The 24,672-nt window shown below is 31.2% G+C and overlaps 1 protein-coding gene across 1 annotated transcript; it reads right to left on the bottom strand.

Moving 5' to 3' along the window:
* Positions 1-11: 11 nt before the first annotated feature.
* On the bottom strand, positions 12-19,122 carry LOC134705651 (ankyrin repeat, PH and SEC7 domain containing protein secG-like). Its single transcript, XM_063564371.1, has 6 exons — positions 19,044-19,122; positions 17,206-17,301; positions 12,144-12,242; positions 10,907-11,005; positions 5,099-5,298; positions 12-396 (listed from the first exon to the last, which is right to left on the bottom strand). The coding sequence occupies exons 1-6, from the start codon at positions 19,086-19,088 to the stop codon at positions 12-14; spliced, it is 924 nt and encodes a 307-aa protein (XP_063420441.1). The 5' UTR covers positions 19,089-19,122.
* Positions 19,123-24,672: the final 5,550 nt, after the last annotated feature.

Here is a 24,672-nt window from a genome sequence, read left to right as displayed (position 1 = left end):
TATATTCATTGTTAGGTTAATAGACATGGTAAACTTACATTTGAGTCGTCTTGGTCATCAGTTTCAATTTTTTCGAATTCATCAATTGTTCCATTTACTGAACCGTCAATGGAAAACAACGACAGTCTCTCACCGCAACTAGGTTTACCAGGTACTGTGATCTTTAATTTTAGAGAACCAGGCTTTTTACCCCATACAATCAGTTCAACAACGTCACTAAACAAACTTTCATGCTGTTGCAATCGATCACGTGCATTTGAGTACTCTGGATGCATTTTACCACAATACAAGTAAAAACTGTTCAAAATATTGTATGGTTGTATCGATATTCCAAGAGATCCTATTTTGATATCGTCTGTTCCTGGTTGAACTTGTACTACTTTAAAAGATATTCCTCTAAAAAAAAAAAAGGAAATTACATAATTTTTTTTATTTGGATAAGTAAAATGAGTAGGATATTCAAAACTTAAGATGTACGTTCATATGTTTTCGCGTATGTATTTTGCGGTTAACTACAACACGTTTTTGATTCCAACATTTTCAGGTATAAAAAGAATTAATCTACCTTTTTTGCATTCGAAAAAGTTATAATTTTAAATACGGAAATGTTTGTAATACACAATCAAATTTCTGTGTTTGTCTTTTATTTGTCCCTTGTAATAATCATTTGGAATTTATGTATGCCTTTTATTTGAAAATACAAATTGTGAATTTATGCATGCCTTCACTACAAAAGTAAAAAAGTCTTAAAAGACCAGTTTTTGTCTTGATTTGCATGAATTTTTACTCGACATTCTAAAAAAGTATGACTTGTGTCTTAATTTTTCTTGACAAATTCTCATTTATATCAAATTTGAATGAAATTTACTCGACATATTCTCGACATTCTTATTATTTCTCAGTATGGCTTGACATATTCTTAACATTTTGAATTGTGTCTTAAATTTACTTGACAGTTCTGAGTTTTACAAATCATGACCAATATTCATGATATAACTTTAATAAAATCAACGGTACCAATTTTGTTGCACCAGATGCGCATTTCGACAATACATGTCTCTTCAGTGATGCTCGTGGCCAAAATATTTGAAATCCAAAGCTTATTTAAAAGATGAAGAGCTATAATCCAAAAGGTCCAAAAAGTAGAGCCAAATTCGTGAAAGAAATCAGAGCTTTGCATGAGGGAGATACATGCCTTAATTTATAATAATTTATAATATTTTGTAACAGCAAATTTTAATAACACAAAAAAATCCGTATTTTCATGCCAGTACCGAAGTACTGGCTACTGGGCTGGTGATACCCTCGGGGACTAATAGTCCACCAGCAGAGGCATCGACCCAGTGGTAGTAATAAAATCAACGGTACCAATTTTGTTGCACCAGATGCGCATTTCGACAATACATGTCTCTTCAGTGATGCTCGTGGCCAAAATATTTGAAATCCAAAGCTTATTTAAAAGATGAAGAGCTATAATCCAAAAGGTCCAAAAAGTATAGCCAAATTCGTGAAAGGAATCAGAGCTTTGCATGAGGGAGATACATTCCTTAATTTATAATAATTTATAATATTTTGTAACAGCAAATTTTAATAACACAAAAAAATCCGTATTTTCATGCCAGTACCGAAGTACTGGCTACTGGGCTGGTGATACCCTCGGGGACTAATAGTCCACCAGCAGAGGCATCGACCCAGTGGTAGTAATAAAATCAACGGTACCAATTTTGTTGCACCAGATGCGCATTTCGACAATACATGTCTCTTCAGTGATGCTCGTGGCCAAAATATTTGAAATCCAAAGCTTATTTAAAAGATGAAGAGCTATAATCCAAAAGGTCCAAAAAGTATAGCCAAATTCGTGAAAGGAATCTTAGCTTTGCATGAGGGAGATACATTCCTTAATTTATAATAATTTATAATATTTTGTAACAGCAAATTTTAATAACACAAAAAAATCCGTATTTTCATGCCAGTACCGAAGTACTGGCTACTGGGCTGGTGATACCCTCGGGGACTAATAGTCCACCAGCAGAGGCATCGACCCAGTGGTAGTAATAAAATCAACGGTACCAATTTTGTTGCACCAGATGCGCATTTCGACAATACATGTCTCTTCAGTGATGCTCGTGGCCAAAATATTTGAAATCCAAAGCTTATTTAAAAGATGAAGAGCTATAATCCAAAAGGTCCAAAAAGTATAGCCAAATTCGTGAAAGGAATCAGAGCTTTGCATGAGGGAGATACATTCCTTAATTTATAATAATTTATAATATTTTGTAACAGCAAATTTTAATAACACAAAAAAATCCGTATTTTCATGCCAGTACCGAAGTACTGGCTACTGGGCTGGTGATACCCTCGGGGACTAATAGTCCACCAGCAGAGGCATCGACCCAGTGGTAGTAATAAAATCAACGGTACCAATTTTGTTGCACCAGATGCGCATTTCGACAATACATGTCTCTTCAGTGATGCTCGTGGCCAAAATATTTGAAATCCAAAGCTTATTTAAAAGATGAAGAGCTATAATCCAAAAGGTCCAAAAAGTATAGCCAAATTCGTGAAAGGAATCAGAGCTTTGCATGAGGGAGATACATTCCTTAATTTATAATAATTTATAATATTTTGTAACAGCAAATTTTAATAACACAAAAAAATCCGTATTTTCATGCCAGTACCGAAGTACTGGCTACTGGGCTGGTGATACCCTCGGGGACTAATAGTCCACCAGCAGAGGCATCGACCCAGTGGTAGTAATAAAATCAACGGTACCAATTTTGTTGCACCAGATGCGCATTTCTACAATACATGTCTCTTCAGTGATGCTCGTGATAATCTTTATTTCTCTTTACATAATATACTGTTGTTTTAAGTTACACTTCTTACAACAAAAATGAAAGTAAGGCATGTAAAATAACTAAAAATTTTGGTATCTATATATTTTTTCAAATGCAAATATGGTATGAAATCTAATGTACAAAATAATTTAAATGTGGGTGTGTTGATATAACGCAATTTAAATGTAGGTTTTTAAAAAATTTTGATTCCTTAATCTTATTAATTAAATGATTAAAACCAATCATTATGTAGACATATTTCATTCTACATTAATCATGTTCATAATATTCAATGTTAACAACATGGTAAATAGTTACCTATAATTGTTAATGTTTGTGTCATTTTGGTCTTTTGTGGATAGTTGTCTCATTGGCAATCATACCACATCTTCTTTTTTATATTGTACAGAAACGTGGTTTATATAAATAGCAAATTATAATGTCATCATTCATTTAACAGAAGAAAAATTTGAGTAATGTCATCTGTTGGAAAATATATCAAGTATTACACATGGACAGGACGTTCCCCATAAAATTAAGGTATTCCAGAATACACGCAATTGTCATACAGAAATTACTGATTTACCTGTCATACAACTTATCAGTTGACCATTCCAAAAGAAAATTATTATCTTCTCCAGAAATAATTAAAAAAAAAAGTATTCACAACGGGTCCCATCAATCATGATCTTATGAAATGGATCTCAAACAGACATGTATAATAAAGATCTAAACATTTTTTTCTTTTCAGGAAAGAGTTATCACAAAAGAAAATTGATAAAAAAAAAATATAAATTCAACACTCAAATTTGAATAAAAAATGTTTTTGGGTTGTTCTAAAAAAAAGAATAAGGTGTTTGAATTAAGATGAGAACGAATTCTTTGACCTATACGAAAGGCCCGTCTTTTTTTAGCCGCACAAACCCAAAAGATGAATTGTTAGGTCCAAAAGAGACACATGGTCACATTTTAAAACTGCCTTCAAGACACATATTTCAGTAAAGCAAATTTGACTGGCAGTTCTGTGAAATGGCAAAAATCTGAATGCTCTTTGTCAGTTAGGTCAACTTATATTCCAAGTGAAAACAATTAATTAAATGTTTAATAAAAATAAATCAAAATTAAACTCCATCGGGGATTATTAAGGGTATTTCAACTTAGGTTCACAAAAAATGATATCTTATTATACCAAATTAATCCTTGATTCTTCAAAGTTTAGTTTAGCCATAATAAAAAGGAGTATATGTATATACAGCAATAGAATGTCATAAACAGTGCAGAATAAGTTTGTACACATTTCAGGCGAAATTTATACTCTTTACATAGTGTCAAGACATCTTTAAGACTGTCAAGAATGTGTCGAGACATATTCAGACATTATTAAGAATGTCAAGAATATGTCAAGACAGATTCAGACATTATTTAGAATGTCAAGAACATGTCAAGACAAATCGAGACAAATTTAAAACAGTCAAGAAATGGTAAAGACTAATCCAGACCATTATCAGATGATACAGGAAGTGTCGAGAAATTTTAAGACAATGTTCATACTGTCAAGACACTTGTAAAGAAAAGTCAAGAACCTTTTTAGACAAATTAATACCATGTCAAGAATTTTTAATAATTATTCATACAAATTAAGAATGTCGAGTAAAAATTCAAGCAAATTCAGACAAAAACTTGTCTTTTCAGACTTTTTGACTTTTGTAGTGCTTTTATTTGTTCCTTATAATACATATTTAGATTTAATCATTAACATAATTTATTTATAAAAAAAATACAATCGAAGTAAACATGGTCCCTTACCACTCGTTCAAACTTATACTTAGAAACATTCAAAGCTAATGACGTTTAAAAAAGTGGATTTATAAAAAACCGTTTAAAATTGTCAATTTATAAATGTAGAAATTAACAACAATTTCAACTCACTGATGCAAAATTGACCTTAGAATGATTTGGCTACTTTATGTTTGGTTATTTTTTTGGTTACATACCTCTTCAACTATATTGATATAAGAATATGTGTTATAAGTGCCCTTGAGACAACTGTTCATTTAAGTCATAATTTGTTATAATAAACCATTATAGGTCAAAGTACGGTCTTCAACATCGAACAGCAAGCTATAAAGGGCCCAACAAATGACTAGTGAAAAAACATTCAAACGGAAAAAGCCTGCAAACAAGTTTTTACACAACAGTTCGTAGTTATCAATAAGTTAATGTGCAACATATATAATGCTGCACCCCTTTCAAATGCTTACCCATATTTATACCCTGGGTATCTACTGCTCTGTAAAACAAGTAGATCTAAAACCCATTTGTCTTTTTTACCGAGCACGTTAGTATCACCCACTGTCCATACCCAATCCTGGAGAGCAGCTTCTGCTCCTAATTTACAAAACAGTCGAACTGCATTTGCATCCTTTCTGATTACTGATAGCTCAAGTCCACTATGACCATGCTGTTAAAAGACATTATTCATGTGTTTAAATGCATTGCTAAGGATTTAATCTATAATAATTATGAAAGAGGTAAGACTTATTTCAAAATGATTTGTTTTATAGTACGAAAGTTTATTTTGTTATTTGCTCTCTGGTGAATTTGTCCATTCTTTGTACCGGTATAATGTTTGTAAGCACTAACCACTCTCATACCATTTGCAATGGTTAAACAATACAAAATAAGAGCAAACTACAGTAAAGGTCTGCTGGAAACGATTGACTCAGCAGATGTGTACGTAAACACAAGAACATAATAACCTTTTATGATAAGGACATGAAATAAAGATTTTGTCGTAATTTCTTTTTCCCAACTTACCCTCATGATCAATTGCTAAATGTTAGTCAAAATATGAGGCAAAACTAAATTGTATGTGCTTATTCATTTAAATCAAGTTTGATGCGATAGTGAAGGCAATAGTAGTATACCGCTGTTCGAAATTCATAAATCGATAGAGAAAAATCAAATCCATGTTACAAACTAAAACTGAGGGAAACGCATCAAATATAAGAGAACTACGACACAACAGAGACACATCATAAAAATGTAACACACACAGAAACTAACTATACTATAACAATGGCCATTTCCCTGAGATGCGTTCATTATATTCACCACCCTATATTTTTCAATTGATAGCAGATAATCTATACATAACAAGATATACGAAGATATGGTATTAGTGCACATGTTTAACGGTATGTAGTTTGATTTGGTTCCATTCTTCAAAAGAAAAGTTTTGAATGAAGAAGCTAAACAGCATTGAAGGTTTGAAGATGAGCTTAGTAAGTTCCATAAAAATACCGGTTGTTTGTTGCTGGTACGTTCTGTGTGTAATATGTGAAATTAATTCCGTCGATCAGAAACATGTACAAATTGTTCTTGTTTGCAAAGCAAGAGCAATTCTTAGTAACAAATGGTGGGAAAACAGAACTTTTTTTTGTAATATATATTTTATTATTTTCATATCATTTTCAAATCTCATCTACAAATAAAGATGTACACACAAATTATTCTGCTATAAATCTTAAACATATGGTTAACCATACTTGTTATAAATTATAAAATACATTGTACAAAGTCAAATAACAGAATACAGAATACATCTGCATCGAGCTCTATTTCCTAATAATATTATTAATGTTTGACCATTTTTCTTTTATTCTTTTTGCTTTATTGGTAGAGCACAAACTCATAGAGACCATGTCAACCCTATAATAATAGTTAAGCCATTCAATTGCTTCAGCAACAGATGGGACTGTAAATCTAACTCTACATAAGTAAACATATCTCTCCAATATCAGAATACATGTATTTAGAATATCTTTAAATATGTGATAATTAACACCCAAGATTATACTTGATAAGGTTGGGAGAAAGCTTACATTACATACATCTTCTAACTTTTGAAAAAAATTAAGCCAGAATGTTCGAACGTATCTACATTCAAAAAAGAGGTGTATGTATGTTTCTTTAGTTTCTGTACAAAAAGTGCACAGTTCTGTTTCACTATATTTACACTTCATAAGTAAAATATTTGTTCCTAGAATTCTATGGAGTAATCTGTATTGAAATGCCCTTAATGTGGGATCTTCAGTTATAAGTAAAGGTAGACTAAAAAGATAATTCCATTCTTCGGCCACAATATCTATTCCCAATTTTATTTTCCATTTCTCTTGTATGCGTGATGGGGTTTCCTTTATTTTCTCTAGAAAAAATTTATACAAATGTTTTGATACTTTATCAACTGTTTTTATGGCGGTAACAATTTTGTGACTGACAATATTTAGTTTGATAAATACTTGTGAATGAATTATATTCTTCCATTCCTTTGGAAGAGCCAAGATTAGTCCATAGAACTCTAAGAAAGTTGTTTTTATATTATAATTTCTAATAAATTCATCATAATTGTAAAATTCTCCATTTTCCTTAATGAGATCATTTATGAAAAATACATTATTCTGTATCCACCTTTTATAAAAAGCTGTTTTTCCATCAATCATAATATTTTCATTTAAAAACAATGGTTGAGACAAGATATCACTTGGGGCTGTGGTCAGAGGTTCACACAGTGAGGCATATGATGAAATTACATTTTGCCAAAAAGGGTTAAATTCTTTTTTAATTTCATTGAGTGCTGATTTTGATAGATGCCACATATTTTCTCCCCCATTCATTTCAAGGTGATCTGCCAATAGAACTTTCCATGAGGAATAATTTGTGGGGTCTAAAACTTTTTTAACCCAGGATAACTTAAGTGATTTTATAAATGATTCAATATGTGGCATTTTTACACCACCATCCTCGTAATTTGAGATAAGTATATTTCTTTTAATTTTGTCCCCTTTACCATCCCACACAAATCTGTATAGCATAGCTTGTAACTGCTTTAATATATCTGGGGATGGATCTGGTAAAACAGTAAAACATTGAATTAGAATTGGTAGGGCGAGAGTTTTCACAACTACAATTTTCCCATATATAGTAATATTTCTGAATGACCAATCACTTAAAAGATTTTTTACTTTTTGAATTTTTTCTAAATAATTATCAACACATATATCAACTTTTGACAAACAATATTGAATGCCTAGGAGTTTGAAATTTCCTGAATGGTTCCATATTATTGTTTTATTTGTGTTTAGCTCCTCACCACAGCCCCTTTTTGCCCCAATCCATATAACTTGGGTTTTTTCAAAATTAGCCTTCAAACCAGAGCATGAGTAAAACAAGTCTATCTTATTTAGAGCACTGTTGAGAGATTCTTCACTATCATCCAGGATCAAAGTCGAATCATCAGCATACTGACTGAGTAAAAATTCAGAATTTTTAATCTTTATACCATTAATGTTGTTGTCATATTTTATAAATGCACTAAGCAGTTCCAAACATAAAATAAAAAGATAGGGAGACAGCGGATCCCCTTGTCGTACCCCCCTCTCTATTACAAAAAAATCAGATAGATAGCCATTATTTTGAATGCAACTTTTTGAATTGTAGTAAAGAGTTGTGAACCATTTCACTATTGTGTCACCAAAACCTAGAAATTTCAAGGTTTCGCATATAAAGTTCCACTCAAGAGAGTCGAAAGCTTTTTCAAAGTCCAACAAAACAAGCAAGCCAGGAATATCTTCCTCATCTACTTTTTTCAAGAGGTCATATATAAGTCTTGTACACTCACCAATATATCTGCCTTTCATAAAGCCAGTTTGAGTTTCACTAATCAGGTGATCTAGGACTTTTTTAATTCTATTTGCAATACATGTTGATACTATTTTATAGTCTACATTAAGTAGTGAAATAGGTCGCCAATTTTTTAGAAAATGTTTTGGTTTACCATCTTTGGGTAGACAGGTAATAACACCTTGTGTTTGTGAAATTGATAATTTACCTCCTTGAAATGCTTCTTTGAAAGAACGCAGTAGGAAAGGATTAATGTAGTGCCAAAAAAATTTATAAAACTCAGTTGTAAAACCATCCAGACCGGGAGATTTTCCATTTTTCATATTTTTTTAATGCATTATGAATTTCTGAGCTTTTTAGTTCCCCCTCTAAATTAATATTTTGTTCATCAGAGAGAATTTTGATAAATGGGTTTTCCAGAGAAAAGAAATTAGCTCTGTGTGTATTATTTATAATTGTTTTCTTGGATGAATATAGATTTTCATAATATAACTTTTGTTCCGCACGAATTTTTGCTTGATCAGTGATAGTTTCACCATTATCTAGAGTTAGTTTTTGAATTACTTTTTCAATATAATTTCTTTTCTCTAGATTACAGAAATATTTTGTACTTCTTTCTCCTTCAATTTGCCATTTTGCTTTTGCTCTCATTATTGCCCCTTTTATTCTAGATTCTCTTAAAGACCTTAACTGAAGTTCAATACGTGTAATTTCTTCCCTTTTATCATTGATATTTTCATTATTGTTCAAATTGTTCAATTGACTTTCTAGTTCTTCTTCTTCCCTACTGCGTTCTTTCTTTTTAAAAGATGAATAAGATATTGTTTTTCCTCGTATCATCAGTTTTAATGTTTCCCAAAACAGTTGGTCTGAAATGGAAAATTCTATTTCTTCCCTATTTTCAGAATCAACTTTTTTGTATTGATCAATACAATCAGCAATACAAGTTTTAGTATTAGCAATAAATTCTTTGTCGTATAATAAAGCATTGTTAAATTTCCACGTCCCTTTGCCTTTTTCATTTGTATTAAATTGAATGGACAGAGATACAGGTGAGTGATCAGACCTATATGCAACACCAATATCACACGAGGTTATCAGTGGTTGAAAATCAGATGAGACAAGGAAGTAGTCCAGTCTTGCCTGCTTCTTGTTAGGTCCTCTCCAGGAAAACCTCTTTTTCTCTGGGTATAATTCCCTATAAACATCAACCAAATCTATTTCTGACATCATTTCATTAACCTTTTTTGGGGCTTTAGGATTATTTTTGTGCAAATAGTTTAAAGTATCCATATCATAATTTTGTGGTAAATTCCAATCACCCCCCACTATTACTGAAGTATTACCAAAATTTTCAATATCTCTTTGGAGTATTTCATAAAAAACTGGTTTGTCTTCGTTGGGTCCATATACTACTGCTATTGTCATTCTATGATTGAAAATTTTTATATCTAGAATTGCATAGTTCCCGTCTTGATCCACTTTCTGTCCAAAAATTTCAAAAGAAAAAGTGCTTCTAAATAAGATAGCCACGCCCCTACTGTTCGTGGTATGCGACCCAAATATTATTTTATACCCCCATTCAGGAGAACAGAACTAATGCAAACCTATAGTGCCTCTACAGTCAGAAACCATTAAAAGATCTGATATAGATTTTGTAAGCCCATTACAAAAGACAAAATAATGCAGTGAATGTATGCTCACTGTAATAAATATTTCAACCAGATTTCAAGAGATTATTTTACTTATGTTGAATCTCCCAGTATTTGAATTATGTTGGTCAAATTATATTCACACTCAAGTCGGAGTCTATTCTGAACCTGCTTGGTCAAAGTTCATGGTTTTTTTTATGTCTAGAATTGTTTTGTATAGGAATCTTCAGATTTTAGTCTTATTGAGATAATTTTTGTCAAACTGTTTGGATACGAGAAACTAAAAATTGAGAAAGGAAATGTGTCAAAGAGACAATAACCCGACCAAAGGGTAGAAACCAACTCAAGTCCACAAATGGTCTAAATATTTCCAAAGTAACCACTGTTAAAAAGAAAGCTTCAACCATTAAGGTCATTTCAATGTTGTTGAACTTGGCGTTACAAAAGATAAAATCATCTTGAGATAACATGTTAATATGGTTAAACCAATATATGAAAAAGAAAATAAGTTAACTTAAATATGATCTCAACTGTAATGTTTATATTCCAATTGAAAAGTCACCTTCGTTCATAACTTCAAACTAAAGGCATTCTTTTTAGGTTAAACACTTTTCTTCGGTTATTAAATTTTAAATTTAAAATTATTTTTCTATCAATTGTTGATTGAACGTTTTCGTGTAAGACGGAATTGTATTCATTGTAACTAATACAGAGTAACATGTCTCAGTATCTCACCATATTCAATATGTTTATATCTCCTCCGTGTGCTACTATCGCCACTATAACTTCAATGTGTCCTTTTCGTGCCGCTTTATGGATTGCAGTTTCACCATTCTGAAAAATATCAGTCAGTCACTTAAAAGCCCAATTTCAATTGCACGCTAAGCAGTGCTTTTATCTGGTTGTAAAAACATAACGTTTCTAAAAGGAAGTTTCTCTTTTCCATGTATGAATTGGGTCTTCAGTGCATGTAATTTGCTAACGTGGCGCTTCTGTCAAGTGTTATTACTTTCCTTGGACCAGCAGCAGTTACTTTATTTGAAATTTCTAATACCTCAGTACTAGTCCTATAGAAATAAGTTGCTCAACTTGTAAAGTTCAAAATTGCAAACTAGATCGTTTGGTCCTTTGTGATATCAATATTCTAAACAAGCAATATCGGTTGGCTCATTTAATTATCTGAAAATTCATGGTCACAGTAATTTGTCGTCAGGTTAGTGATCTTAAAAAAAAATAATTAGGTAAAAAATAAAACCGGAATGTCCTGGTTTGTTCCAGTTTGAATTTGAAATTTAGTTTTACACTCAATCCTTTTAGGTGGCACGGTAGTATTTGTATTTCAGAATTTAGGGTGCTCTTTTATGAATCCTATCTACGTCAATGTATTTGTGATTGTGATTGGAAAAAAAATACAGTATCATCTGAACACACTGTTCCAAACTGAAGGATGAATCAGGTGCAGAAAATATGAAATTATTTTACAAACAGATGAAAATGAATTTTTGAGAATTTTTTTTTAAATTTTGTATTCCTTGCATGATAAAAGACATAAAAGCACTAGTTGCCTTCATTTTTTAAAAATAGCAAAAAAATGTAAACAGTCATGATACACATTCATATTCATTTCTAAATAGTAAAATGACAGTACTTCGATTATCTGTGAATATAGAATTTTTTTGCAGTGTTAGAAAGTTATGAAAATTCTCAAAAGGCTTTTATTATCTTTTATGGGCCAGGAAATACTACCGTGCCACCTTATATTCAATCAACACTGCCACGTGTTGGCATTTTCATGTAACGATGTTACTGGCATGTTAATTTCAATTCATATTTATTCGAAATATCATTTTTCTTTTGCCTTTTTCTCTTTTTTTATTCGAGCGTCACTGATGATGAGTCTCGTGTGTTGTGCAAATAACAAACTTCAATACTGGTTTCTCTGATGAGTTTATTTAATAAGGCAAATTCGTACCATATCTACTTTTCTAACGTTTCCACCATTTTGTATCATTTGGACTATAAGGTCAACATAGCCTTCAAGTGCAGCATAATGTAAAGGTGTACAGCCAGCCTATAACAAAGAGTAAATTGAACGCACTTTTCATGCATGTATATCATCCAATAACAGCTAGGGTAAAGCTGATGTCCTGAACTACCGTTATGGACATCCAAAGATGACAACTAACATTCGTTTTGAAATAGAAAGACTTATGAAAATTTCATAATCAAGATATAGTATGAGAGCAATAAATGACTATATTCAAGTGGTATTCAAATCTTTTAATAAAAAAACTTCTTCATCAACCACTTTCTTGACTACTTACATAATATTTACAAATACTCGATATAAAGTAGATTTCTTGATTAATTATTTTCAAATGGGTACAGAAATTAAGTGGTGAGCATACCTTTGTAAATGTTCACCAGTCCAAAGAAGGAAGTACAAGAAATCTTCCAATTTATACAGATTATGATTGAGGACCAGATTATTTGTTTTGTTTGAAAGTTATCAAAGATACCAGGATTATAATTGAAACAGGTATATATCAATATTTACCATTAAGAATTCAAAAAAGGAATGCATGCCTGCTAAATCACAAAAACAATACAATCTTATTATAAGAACCTTCAGAAAAATGACAAATGTGATCATATCTAAACTCAACTATTAAAAGTAGCTACATCTTAAAAACGTGGAAATATTTTTAGGAAAACTTTCTTTTATAACAGGAAAACTCGATTGAACAAAGTCTTGTACTTCAAGAGGTATCAATAGAAGGTATGCATACTTAATTATATCTTTAAAAGAGGGACGAATGAAACTAAAGAGACAGTCAAACTCATAAATCGAAAACAAACTGACAACGCCATGGTTAAAAATTGAAAAAGAAAAACAGACACATGACACAACATAGAAAACTCAAGGATAAACAACACGACCCCCCCCCCCCAAAAAAAAACTAGGGGTGATATCAGGTGCTCCTGAAGAGTAAGCAGATCCTGCTCCACATGTGGCACCCGTCGTGTTGTTAATGTGATAACAAATCCGGTTAATAGTCTCATTCGGTAGGTCACATTCCTGACAGAGAAGGGGATTGTATTTACAACATAGGGAACATATCCGATATCATTTGTGAAACGGTTATTCTATAAAAGTCAACCAACTCGTGATGGCGTCCGTCAAATTTACGAAGGGATGATTTCAACTTCAAACTTTTGGTTTAATAGTTTCCTTGAAAGCAGCAACCCTCTATCAAGAAAATCATGATAGTAAATGCAAGCACAGGATTTTCGTATCAATTGGGAGATATATACCCCGTATGCAGGTGTTGCTAGAATGTTGCTACTTAGAAATGGAAATTTCACAATTGGAAAGCTGAAATCATCTCTTTTGTCGTAAAGTTTTGTTTTCAACCGACCCTCCTTGTCAATTTCTAGATGTAAGTCAAGATATGAGGCCGACTTAACTGTATCTACAGTATCCTTTATCTCTATTTCGATGGGATAGATGCGTTCCACATAGTCACCAAATTTTGAATTATTTAGTGAAAGATTATTTAAAGCTATACCTTGATTTGAACAGCGGAATACAACTGTGTCTTTATCATGTTTATAGGAAAACACAACTCGATTGCATAATTAAAACAATTGTTAAGCGATTTAACCGTTATATAAAAAAAAGATTGTTCATCTCACGAATATTCATCTATTGTTTCCTCAGAAAAAACGGCTTTACATACAATTGAAGTAAAAAACATAAATATCGTAAATAAAAGGATTTAGTGAGATAACAGCAAAGAAAATGGAAATATAAAAAATGACACGTCTAGAAAGAGGGCAGCAAAATAAGAATAAAGAAGGATCGTTTTTATTGCATGTGAGCGTTGAAAGCCTGCTTCAAAGTGATTGTGCAAAACAGTAATCTCATACAAATTTATGACTTTCTGTTATGGTTAATTGCAAAGAGATAAATCGAGAGAAGTCTAATACCTTTCTAATCTAGTCCTGCAATTAAATATCGATTTTGGTAAAATTTGTATATAACGGCTACTTTGATTAAAATTCATTCTATTGTTTCATTTACAAGAAACAGTTATAATCCTGGGTATATTTTTTTTTTCTAATATAGGATTTCGCTATATTTTTTGATAAATGAACTTCATCATATACTCAAAAGAAAACTGAAATAAAAAAATGTGGTCACTTTTCATTTAAGCTCACACTCTGCCTTTGGAAGAAGCATACATGTTTGTCAATGTCCTTTTCTTCTGTTGAGCTAATAGGAGAAATAGAGATAGTATCGAAATTAAAAAATAACCAAATTACAGAAACCGCTTAAATTTTACAATTATTTAGTTTATGTACAGCTTATTTGCAAACAATAAAAAAAAAATATAGGTCACCGATGAGTTAAAAAAGATATTTCAAATTTATTGCCAAAAAATGGCATTTTTCACCAAAGGGATATATTTAAGAGCTATGTTCAATGATACAAACATTTTAAGTAATAACTAATAGTGTAATAAATAAAATTTTGAATGAAAAAATAAAGTTTTAAATTTTTGTTGAAATTTTTGTACCCAAGAGCCACATTAAAGAAAGACGTAGTACATTTTTTTTTTAAAGAAACACAGGCAATGCAAGTAAAAGGAATCCCAGTCTTCAACAGAGTCAAAAATATAATTCAATAAATAATAAAGGAAATATATGAAACTGCAATAAATTATAATTGACAATAGCATGCATAGTTGGACACAAGAACTCGAAGTCGTCGCCGCTGAAAAGTTTAAACACTTAAAACATATTTTAAACTGGGAAATATTCTTAACCAATAAATAAGATAAGATAAAGATTATTTTACCAAAGCGTCCCATATCGATATTTGCAGTAAATATGCATGTTCTGTACATAATACAAGACCAAAAAAAAGTGAAATACCCAAGCTACAAACGCTTTTAAAACACGATACTTACAATAAAACAAATACAATTTAAAAGGCATAAAACATGCAATATTATAACTAAACTAACATAAAATAAAATGCCAACATTGTGATTAGTATAGTAAATAAAACTGGCGATTAAACGTATCCTTTAAAAAAACAAAATGAAGCCTCGCACTAATTTCAACTTTTTGTAAATGAAAACAATTATTTAACGAAAGAAAACACAATACTGCTTATAGATATAAATAGTTTGCAGGTTATAATTTCACAAAAAAACTTATTTTCCCGATAAAATGAATCAGAAATTTTTGTATGGATATACAGTTCATAAACGCAAAAATGAATCATCTTTGTTAATTCTAGCAAACTCATCATTGTGTTTTATGGCTTTCGAGAAAGTCCTTACCAGATGTCTGTACTAGTATACAAAGGACATTATACATTCACTTTTACATTTATAATAAGGGTTAAATGTTTGATGTGCGATAGGTTTGGGAAATAAGTGTCATTAAAAACGATTTTGTACTCTATGAATATGAATAATTACTTTTTTGACAATGTAAATTTATAGTTTAGTTAACTTGTTTAAAACTGATATTCTGTTGGGGTTTGTTTTAGTATTTTTTGTACAGACATTTCTTTTTGTAGAAAAAGGTTGATTAAACCTGGTTTTATCTTTCCTTTTTACAATTAACTTGCTTCGTTGTAATATACAAAATGAATGAATAAACGATCAGCAAATCTTTATATATATATATACGAGTCTAAATTGAAAACTACGTTCAAACCTATGATTGCGTTGGATAAAAACCGCAATTTTTATACGTGTGCATGTCAAACAAATTTCGTTGTAGAAGGATCTAAAAACAGCACAAACAACATATATACTTACCAACTTGGATCGGTGAGGACATTTTTGATTTTTTTGATTTTTTTGTTTGAGGATGCCCTCAATGCAGTTATAACAATTCAATTCTTTATTACTTTGAGCAAATGATGCTCATCAGTACAAATATAATATATATGCAAATACAATATATCATAAATAAATACACAAAACATATATAACTGATAAATGAATACATCCGAGAAGAATAATAATCTGTAGTAAGTATTGGTAACTTATAACATGTCTGTTCTATGTTTAAATGCATGGAAAAGAAATTTACAAAGGTTACAAATGTCTTTTACATTTTCTGTGCTCAACAACTTATAAGCTTAAATGACGATGGACGCTTATAATAATATGGCTTAATATACTGTCTCCTAATTGCATTATAACAATCACACTGTAGAATGAAATGAAACTCGTCTTCTATTGTATTTATATAAACTGTCACAACCTTTGAAAATTTAGAGTTGTGCAAGTTCACATCCAAAATAACTATTTTCATTTGGCATATCTTTGTAATATGTGCGCCGTGTTTGGAAATTTTAAAATTGTATTAGCGTCTGGTTAAATTGTATAAATTCAAGATTTAGAAAAAGTTTCTCAGTTTGAATATAATGACATTATTCATTTGACATCGTGCTTTTATTGAAGAAAGATATCTGTTATCCGAAATATCTAATATTTGCTCATTTTATAGTTATTTATTGGTGATATTGTACCCTTTTTGACTTGTTATATATTATATTTTGTAGTGTACAGAATCATAACTCTCTATGTAGGTCACAATTGATACAAGGTAAACCATTAAAGGTCAAAGTACGAGCTTCAACACAAAGCCTTGGCTCACACCGAACAGCAAGCTATAAAGAGCAGTTCTGTTTCTATTTTCTGTACCTTGAAAATATTTATATTAACTAATTTTTTACTAATAAAAGAAAGCGAACACTATTTACGGTATCATTATCAAAAATGTCATATTTACACCCTTTTTGCGCGCCTTACTTAGATTAATTCAGTAACGTTACTTGAATGTTTTAGTCAGTTTTGTTGTATGTATGTTTTTGCTGCTGAGTCCAAATCATTGTCACATTAAGCTTTCATGTCTGTATAGGTTGTTCACTTTATTTTGTTAATGTTACAAAACTATAAACAACTTTTTAACAAGTTGGTTGTTTTAAGGAAATATTAAATGTTTACCTCATCAGCATAATTGGAGTCGGCGCCACTTTCTATCAAGGCTGCTGCATTTTTTGTATCCTTCTTTTTGACACAGTCAATCAACGTTTGTGATAACTGAATTAATAAAAAAAAATGTATATCTCATAAGACAGTTATAAAACAATCAAGCTACAAAAAAGCATTGTAAAAGATAATATTTGTTATGTTACATTGTAGTGAGACAATTTTTTTAGACGGAATGTATGTCACAATCACAGGTCATCGTGTGGACCAAAAAATGAAACCTATACTGTTATGAAGCTATCAGAGATCATGGAGCTGAAAAGACGGGTCTATAACAAGCAATAAAAACAATAAAAGAGTTAAACGAGCACCCATGGCCATCTTGAAATGAATTAACAAAAAAGAATAAATATTTCTTAAGACTCTTGTAGAAAAGCATGGACAGTAAATTCGCTTTTTACACAACAACTTTTACACTGCAGGTTACCTCCCTCAAGAAAAAACTTCAACTACTGTATCTTTTTTATCCATTTATGAAAGAAACTCTTACATGAAGAATTTGAACATATGACGTACTTATTTATCATTTAATTTATCATTGAGCTTTTTGTGGGAATCGAAATATCCACTGTGACGTGATTTTTGTGGAGGGGTCTTCAGGAAAAATCACGCAAATGAATTGTAAATTCTCAGATGAACACTATTCAGTAAAAGCTACGACGATGCTTTGTATTATGTCGATGACATTTCGTTTTGTTTTGAATTTCTGTTCTATTTCCTTATCTTATGTTTTTCAAATACTGTTAAATATCAAAACATTTTGTACAAAAAGTACAGAAATGAAACAGTATTGCTGTGTAATGAGCAATGACTCGTGGAACTTCACAGTACAGAAATTTGTATAACCTCATTTTTCATAGTTTTTGAACACTGGATTCTAAACTATAAAGCATCTAGTGGAGAGCTGGTCACACATATAATATACTCACACGCAAATTTCCCTTTAGTCAAAAAGAATAAATTTCCGTAATATGGAAATGCAACAAAGTAAAAGTTTTTTTTCTCATTTTATTCTTTTATTGCGTATATATTGTATAAGCAATTCTGTCACACACACGGGGTTATAATAGGAAAATCAAGTTTATTTATTAAAGAATTATAATAACACTACACCTGTGCAAATTCATATAAAACACAGTTGTGGCTAACAGCTGGTCAAAGTAATATGGAGAAACATCATACAACAAAGCAAACCTTAATATCATATGTTATTCAAGTCTCAGACAGGGTATATACTGTGACATTCCCGGCTTAGAGTTTATATCATATCAGATATAAGCCCTAAACCGGGGATGTCACAGTATATACCCTTTCTGAGACCTGAATTACACATATATTACGGATTACCCCTGACTTAATGTTATTTTCCAGTGCAGGTATTTGTTGACAACACATATATAAATTGAAAAACCCAACCTGATATGTTCGGCATACGTGAAGGATTTTCTAATTTGCTATTTGCTATGAACATAATTTTATCGTGTATGTAATCATTTATAATAACACTTTTAACATTAAATTTAAGTATTAAAAGTCTTAATTGCGTGATTTTGTATCAAAAATGTATTATTGACTGAAGCACGTCATTATTTTTCCTCTGTAAGCCTCTGACAGTCTGATAGCTTTTAACTACGTCACATAGTAACCGGTGTTATGATGACGTTTTTGAGGTTCCAATTTGGGATAAAAAAAACGTCGTATATACCCCGGTAGTTTCCTGAATATATACTGACATCTCTGTGTTGTTATCCAATCACAAACTTCGACACTTTTGTAATCCGTAATATACTTACTTGTTCACTCGAAAGTTCAGATATTTCTATCTTGTTCAGCCCCATAGTTGATTACATCAGCTCAGTTTTCTCAAAATCTGTAAAATAAAATTTTGAAGATGTCAAAATCTTTTACATATCACTTATTTCATTTATTGATAGATGTTATTGTAGTTCCCGATACTGATTTAAACAAAATTTGAAGAAGAGCTTAACCCTATGCTTGTTGATTAATTACAAAATCAGCAAGAACCAGTAGGAGACAATTGTTTTGCATGACTATGACATGTCGCAACCAGTTATAAACTGATCGAAATAATTACATGCAAACAATTCACATGTTCAAATTATTTGTTAAGCATATTTCAATAGAACATCGTGAATTTGTATTTTAATTATTTGGACTATGATACAATGGGTAAAGTAATCAACGTCGTAGTTACTTTTGAAAGTGATTAAAACGACAGAATCGTGATGCTCTAATACAATTTTATTTGGCCTTTTTGACTTTTTTGGATTCGAGCGATGTGTTTATTGAATAGGTTCACAGTAAACAATGTAAAAATAAAAACATATAGTATTACTTTAATCGTAAAGTTGTAATACGATCGTATGTCGATATGCGTGTCAGCAAATCTTAGTATCGAAAGATAAGTGGAGATCGATTGGTGAAATAACCTTGAGAAATTGTTTTGGAATAGGTAGGTATTCAGTTTTACTTTAAACGCTTTTATTTTTGCTTAATAGACTTGTCACATATATGGATCATAGAGCTACCTTAGAAGGTAATTTTTCTTCACGCTGTGTGGATTTAGATTTCCAATATGTTTGCGTTAGTATGCGTTGATGAAATAGTAACACAACGTCACAAAAACAAAAACAAAAACAAAGACATCTAGAGGTCCACATAACGCCTGAAAAAATATATATGTCTCTAAAGACGAAGGCACATATCTTAAACGTTCACTGAATATGTTCTTGGACCACACAACGTAAAGATAAAACTACGAAACCTAGTTAAGATTATTCCTCAGAACTCCAAGGTGAAACAACAGAGCGTAGTATATGTAAACCCACCGAACTCAAGAATAAAACCATAGAACTTAGTAAAGGTAAACAAACAGAATGTCACAATGAAACCAAAGAACATAGTAAAGTTAAGCCCACTGAATACTTGGATTAAACCAAAGAACACTATGGGTGACCCACAAACCCAAAGATAACACCCGTAACGTACAAAAGGTAAACCAACAGAACTTCAAGATTAAACCACAGAACATGGTGTAGGTAAACCAACAGATCTCCAAGATAAAACCCGTAACGTAGAAAAAATTTACCAACAGAGCTCCAAGATTGAACCACAGAACACTATGGAAGTAATAAAATACACGATACACCATAACAATCTCACAACTAAAAGAACAAAAACACGAATGTCATTCGGTTTAACGAGAGAAATGACCGTGAAAGAATAACTAACGGTGGTCAGGTATTGCGAGCTCTAGTGCCGGATCGTGAAAGCTCTGGTACCGGATCATGAAAGATATTAAATGTAAATTCTTGTTCAAATTCTGAAAAAAAATCGCTTAATTTTCAAAACGAGGAACAAATTCCAAACAAAAAAATGTGTGTGTCAAAATGGTTCCACTTTCTCAACATTCGTGGCCATAAGATAAAGAACATATGCAATACATTATGAAAAAACACAAAAGAAGCAACCATGTCTATGGAATTAATTTTGGTACCTTTAAAGGTCATATTTCAATATAGCATGATATATTTGAAATTTAATCTTTGATGTATCTGATAGTACAGTAAAATTAAATGATGCTCTTCCCTTAGAACCGTTAATTTGTTTATAAAAACCTTGAATTTTCATCAAACTTGATCGTGAAAGAACAGGCAACGCATTGTTTTGGTCGTGAAAGATAATGCTTGACCAGACTTAATACTAGTAATCAGAAATCAATATTTCTTTTCCCATTTGTAACTATTTTTTAATAAAAATGAACATTAAAGCTATATATATATTTTTTTTTAAATCAACACTTAAGCTCGAAAGTTAAATGTAAAAAAGAAACCAACTAAAAAGTGTCTAAATCAGTGTGAACAATTCAGCTATGAGAATCGTTTTTGTACAATTCAGGCAGACTGCCATTATTTAGCTAATAATATGGATATGCAACGTTTAAACCAGAATGTTAACCATCAACCAAAACCTTATAGCAAAAACAGCATCTGTAATGAACATTTTTAGATTGAACGATAACCAACATTTTTTACAACAGTACTTTGTTAAGTTCTATGTATCTTTATAAACAACGTAGTAGATGTTGGTTGATTTCCAATGTGATAACTATATACTACAGACTAAAGAATACCAGTGCGCAAATGCTGAAATTTCTCGTCTGCTTAACCTATGATAGTATATTTGTTTAACGTCTGTAATATTAAGGGTTTTAGTAGAAGTGTCAAAAAAAGATTGTCAATGGTTAAAAAAAATAGGTCAAGGTTAGATGAAACATGCTATACAGATCTCTACAAACATCACGTACACAAAATATAGGTGTTCCAATCCAAATAGTACCTTAGAAATTGACAAATGTAAAAGTCATGTTTGGCCAATTAATTTATAACATAAGGTCGAAAGTATATGAACCCTGACCGACAGTCAGACATAGACATCTTACTATCATTCAATATGTCAAATACAATTGACGTCATGTATGAAACATGCAGACATACATGAACAGCATTCACCAAATAACGTGGCGCTATTTGCAGGTGTATAAGCAAAAGGCGAAACAACATAAAACAAACATTGCCAAATGATGTATGATAATGAGGTCAATGTTATTTGAACCCTTGCAGAAGTCGAAAATGTACACCTAACAATCATAACAACAGACAGTTATCATAAAGCCTACTATGAATCCACGATACGGAATTGACCAAAAACTAAACCCTCTTCCATGAAATGAAAGTCTGACCATTGTCTTTTCTTATTTCTTTTCTTTCCTTTTCCCAAAAATATTAATACTTTGAAATGCCTAAATTTATTGAGGATATTGGTCAATCTACCTTTTCTCTATACCAATAAGAAATATTAATTATCATACAATTGAAGAATAATTTGAACGTCTTTGTAGTATCAGATCTTTCACGATCTTCATAAAGCGGTACGTGAAACTTTACGACCTGAAAAATTAATTTTGTGTAAATATCTCTTGTTTTACCAAGTTTCAGATTATATTTATACCAAAAAAAATATGGGAACCATTTAATTCATTCAAATAAAATGTCCTTATTCGGATAAAAGTAGTTTATTTTCTTTTAATTTGTGAAAAAATATGTTTGTTTACATTTTTTATGTCATTAAAATGTCGAGAAGCAATCTGCCTTTCGTTGTTTTGAAAAAACTATGTACTTTCAAAACGGGATGTTCTCACATACTGATCCTATTGGTGAACCATTTTGACAAACAGTTTTTTTTTTGTGTAAATTTTTCTGTGTAATTAATTGAATCGGATTACTTACGAACATTTTATATGTCTTTTCGATTACATTTTTTTTTCACGATCCGATACCAAAGCTTTCACGATCGTCTCGCAATACTTGACCACCGTTAGATATTCTTTCACGCTCATTTCTCTTGTTAAACCGTATGACACCCGTGAAGAAGAAACCACATAATACATATACATAACCAGGTCATGTAATGTTCAAAGCAAATAACGTAAAATAAAACTCAAACAGATTAAAAAAGAAACACCATAATAATACAAAAAAATCATAACACAGTGTTGATGGACATTGGTTATAATTAATACTATCTTATCAAACGATTTCAATAATTTAGTTTTCTGTTTTTTTTTAATTTAACATGCAAGTTTACTTTTGGAATTTCACAAGATCGTGTTCTTCTGTACTTATTCATGACTTTAGTAAAATATCAACTAGGAAGCCTAGCGGTCGACAAAAGATTGACACGTAGTATAGACGCTACGCTTTTTTTAAACCATAAGGTGTTTCACTTGTTGCTAGGTTTCTGTCACACTACCGTGTATGTCTCACATCACAATCATGTTTCGATATGTAACGCATAGGTTATATAATATAAAACATATCAAATTTAAATTGTATGCTTAGTAATGGATGAGGAGATACTATGATTTTGAAATAAATTAAATCCTACATGCATAAATTAAATTCCTAAACTTTGTCAAAGGTAAATGAAAATATTTTAAATTTTTGTAAATTATAGTTTTAACATAAAGTGATGCTAAAAAAATTAAAAACGACACGTTTAATAATTTCTAGAGTCCGAAGCGCTTTTCTGGATTTATGTTCATCAGGAACGCTCAAAGCCAAACATTTGAGAATGTGTAAGTACCTTAACCGTGGGAGAGCTATATGTCAAAAATATAATTTTGACTACTCTATTAATTACAGTGATAGCTTCTATTGAGTGAAAGTCCAGTATCGTACATGTGGCATTGCAAAATCTTTGAAAGCGTCATATTTTTGTGATAATATGTTAAAAAATACTTTTTCCCGTTTCCCATTGATACATTTATCCTACTGGATTTTTTTAATTCGAGGCATAGATTACCGTATTCGGCACAACTTTTTGGAATTTTGGATCCTCAATGCTCTTCAACTTTGTTGTTTGGCTTTACAAGTATTTCAATTTGAGCGGCACTGATTAGTCTTGTGTACACAAACGCGCGTCTGGCGTACTAAATTATAATCCTGGTACTTTTGATAACTATATACATCAATATCAACAACTTGTCCGTGGTGCTCTATATCAGTTGATGTCTATCAGCCCATTTTTTTTCTATTATATCAATCTTTTTAAATTCATGAAAAATAGGGTTCCTACTTTCGCAGCGAAGTTGATCTGATATGGCTATTTTAGTTTTGAAGTCTAGCTCTTCACTTGTCAATGCTTTATCCATGTTTGGCTTTCAAATAGTCGTATTTGATTTTACTTTTACGACCAAGTATTTAGGATTATTATGTACGGTAAAACATTACTTTTATGAATAGGTAATTCATACGAACTAAAATTAGTATTTGGGACAAATGATGTATCATGATAAAAGCAAATGGATTGCTGCCCCTAACTTATGACCGATCATGATTTATATCCAAATTGCGTGTCAAAGTCGAAGTTTTATTTGAAAGATAAACAAAACCTCAAATTATAACAGGATAATTATAACGTAATCGTTAAAAACGGGTTATTTAAATTGTTTATGCATTCATTGTAACTAAGTTTGGAGCCAGAATTTTTCATTAACGTTAACCTCATGACCTCATTCATATGATACCGTAGCCCGATATATCTGCTTGAATTAAGGAGTTAATGCAAACTTTAATATACATAATATATATATATATCTAACATGTCTTACGTACAGAAACTGAATACAACTTCTGTTTTAAAAGAGATACACAGATTTGCAGTCTTTTACAGATTTGAAATATGCCTACATTGTAACAATTATCTAATATTTATTTTAAACTTATATAGCAAACATTACAATGTTCTCTTTGTGTACATTTGTAGGGTTATACTCTTCATTGGTTTTAAAGTACATACTAATTTTCAATACCAATCCTTTTTGTCGTACTTTATATCATA

The sequence above is a fragment of the Mytilus trossulus genome, chromosome 2 (assembly GCF_036588685.1).
Source record: "Mytilus trossulus isolate FHL-02 chromosome 2, PNRI_Mtr1.1.1.hap1, whole genome shotgun sequence".
Lineage (NCBI taxonomy): Eukaryota > Metazoa > Mollusca > Bivalvia > Mytilida > Mytilidae > Mytilus > Mytilus trossulus.
Note: the sequence above shows the minus strand (reverse complement) of the source record. Positions and strands in the feature narration are given on the sequence as shown.

What these genes read in the sequence shown, in the direction of transcription:
- LOC134705651 (XM_063564371.1), bottom strand. Translation starts at nt 19,088, where the DNA reads ATGGGGCTGAACAAGATAGAAATATCTGAACTTTCGAGTGAACAA. An exon ending in ATATAAACATATTGAATATG is followed by an intron (nt 5,299 to 10,906) that starts GTGAGATACTGA and finishes GTCTTTTAACAG; the next exon opens with CATGGTCATAGTGGACTTGA. An exon ending in TACCCAGGGTATAAATATGG is followed by an intron (nt 397 to 5,098) that starts GTAAGCATTTGA and finishes TTTTTTTTTTAG; the next exon opens with AGGAATATCTTTTAAAGTAG.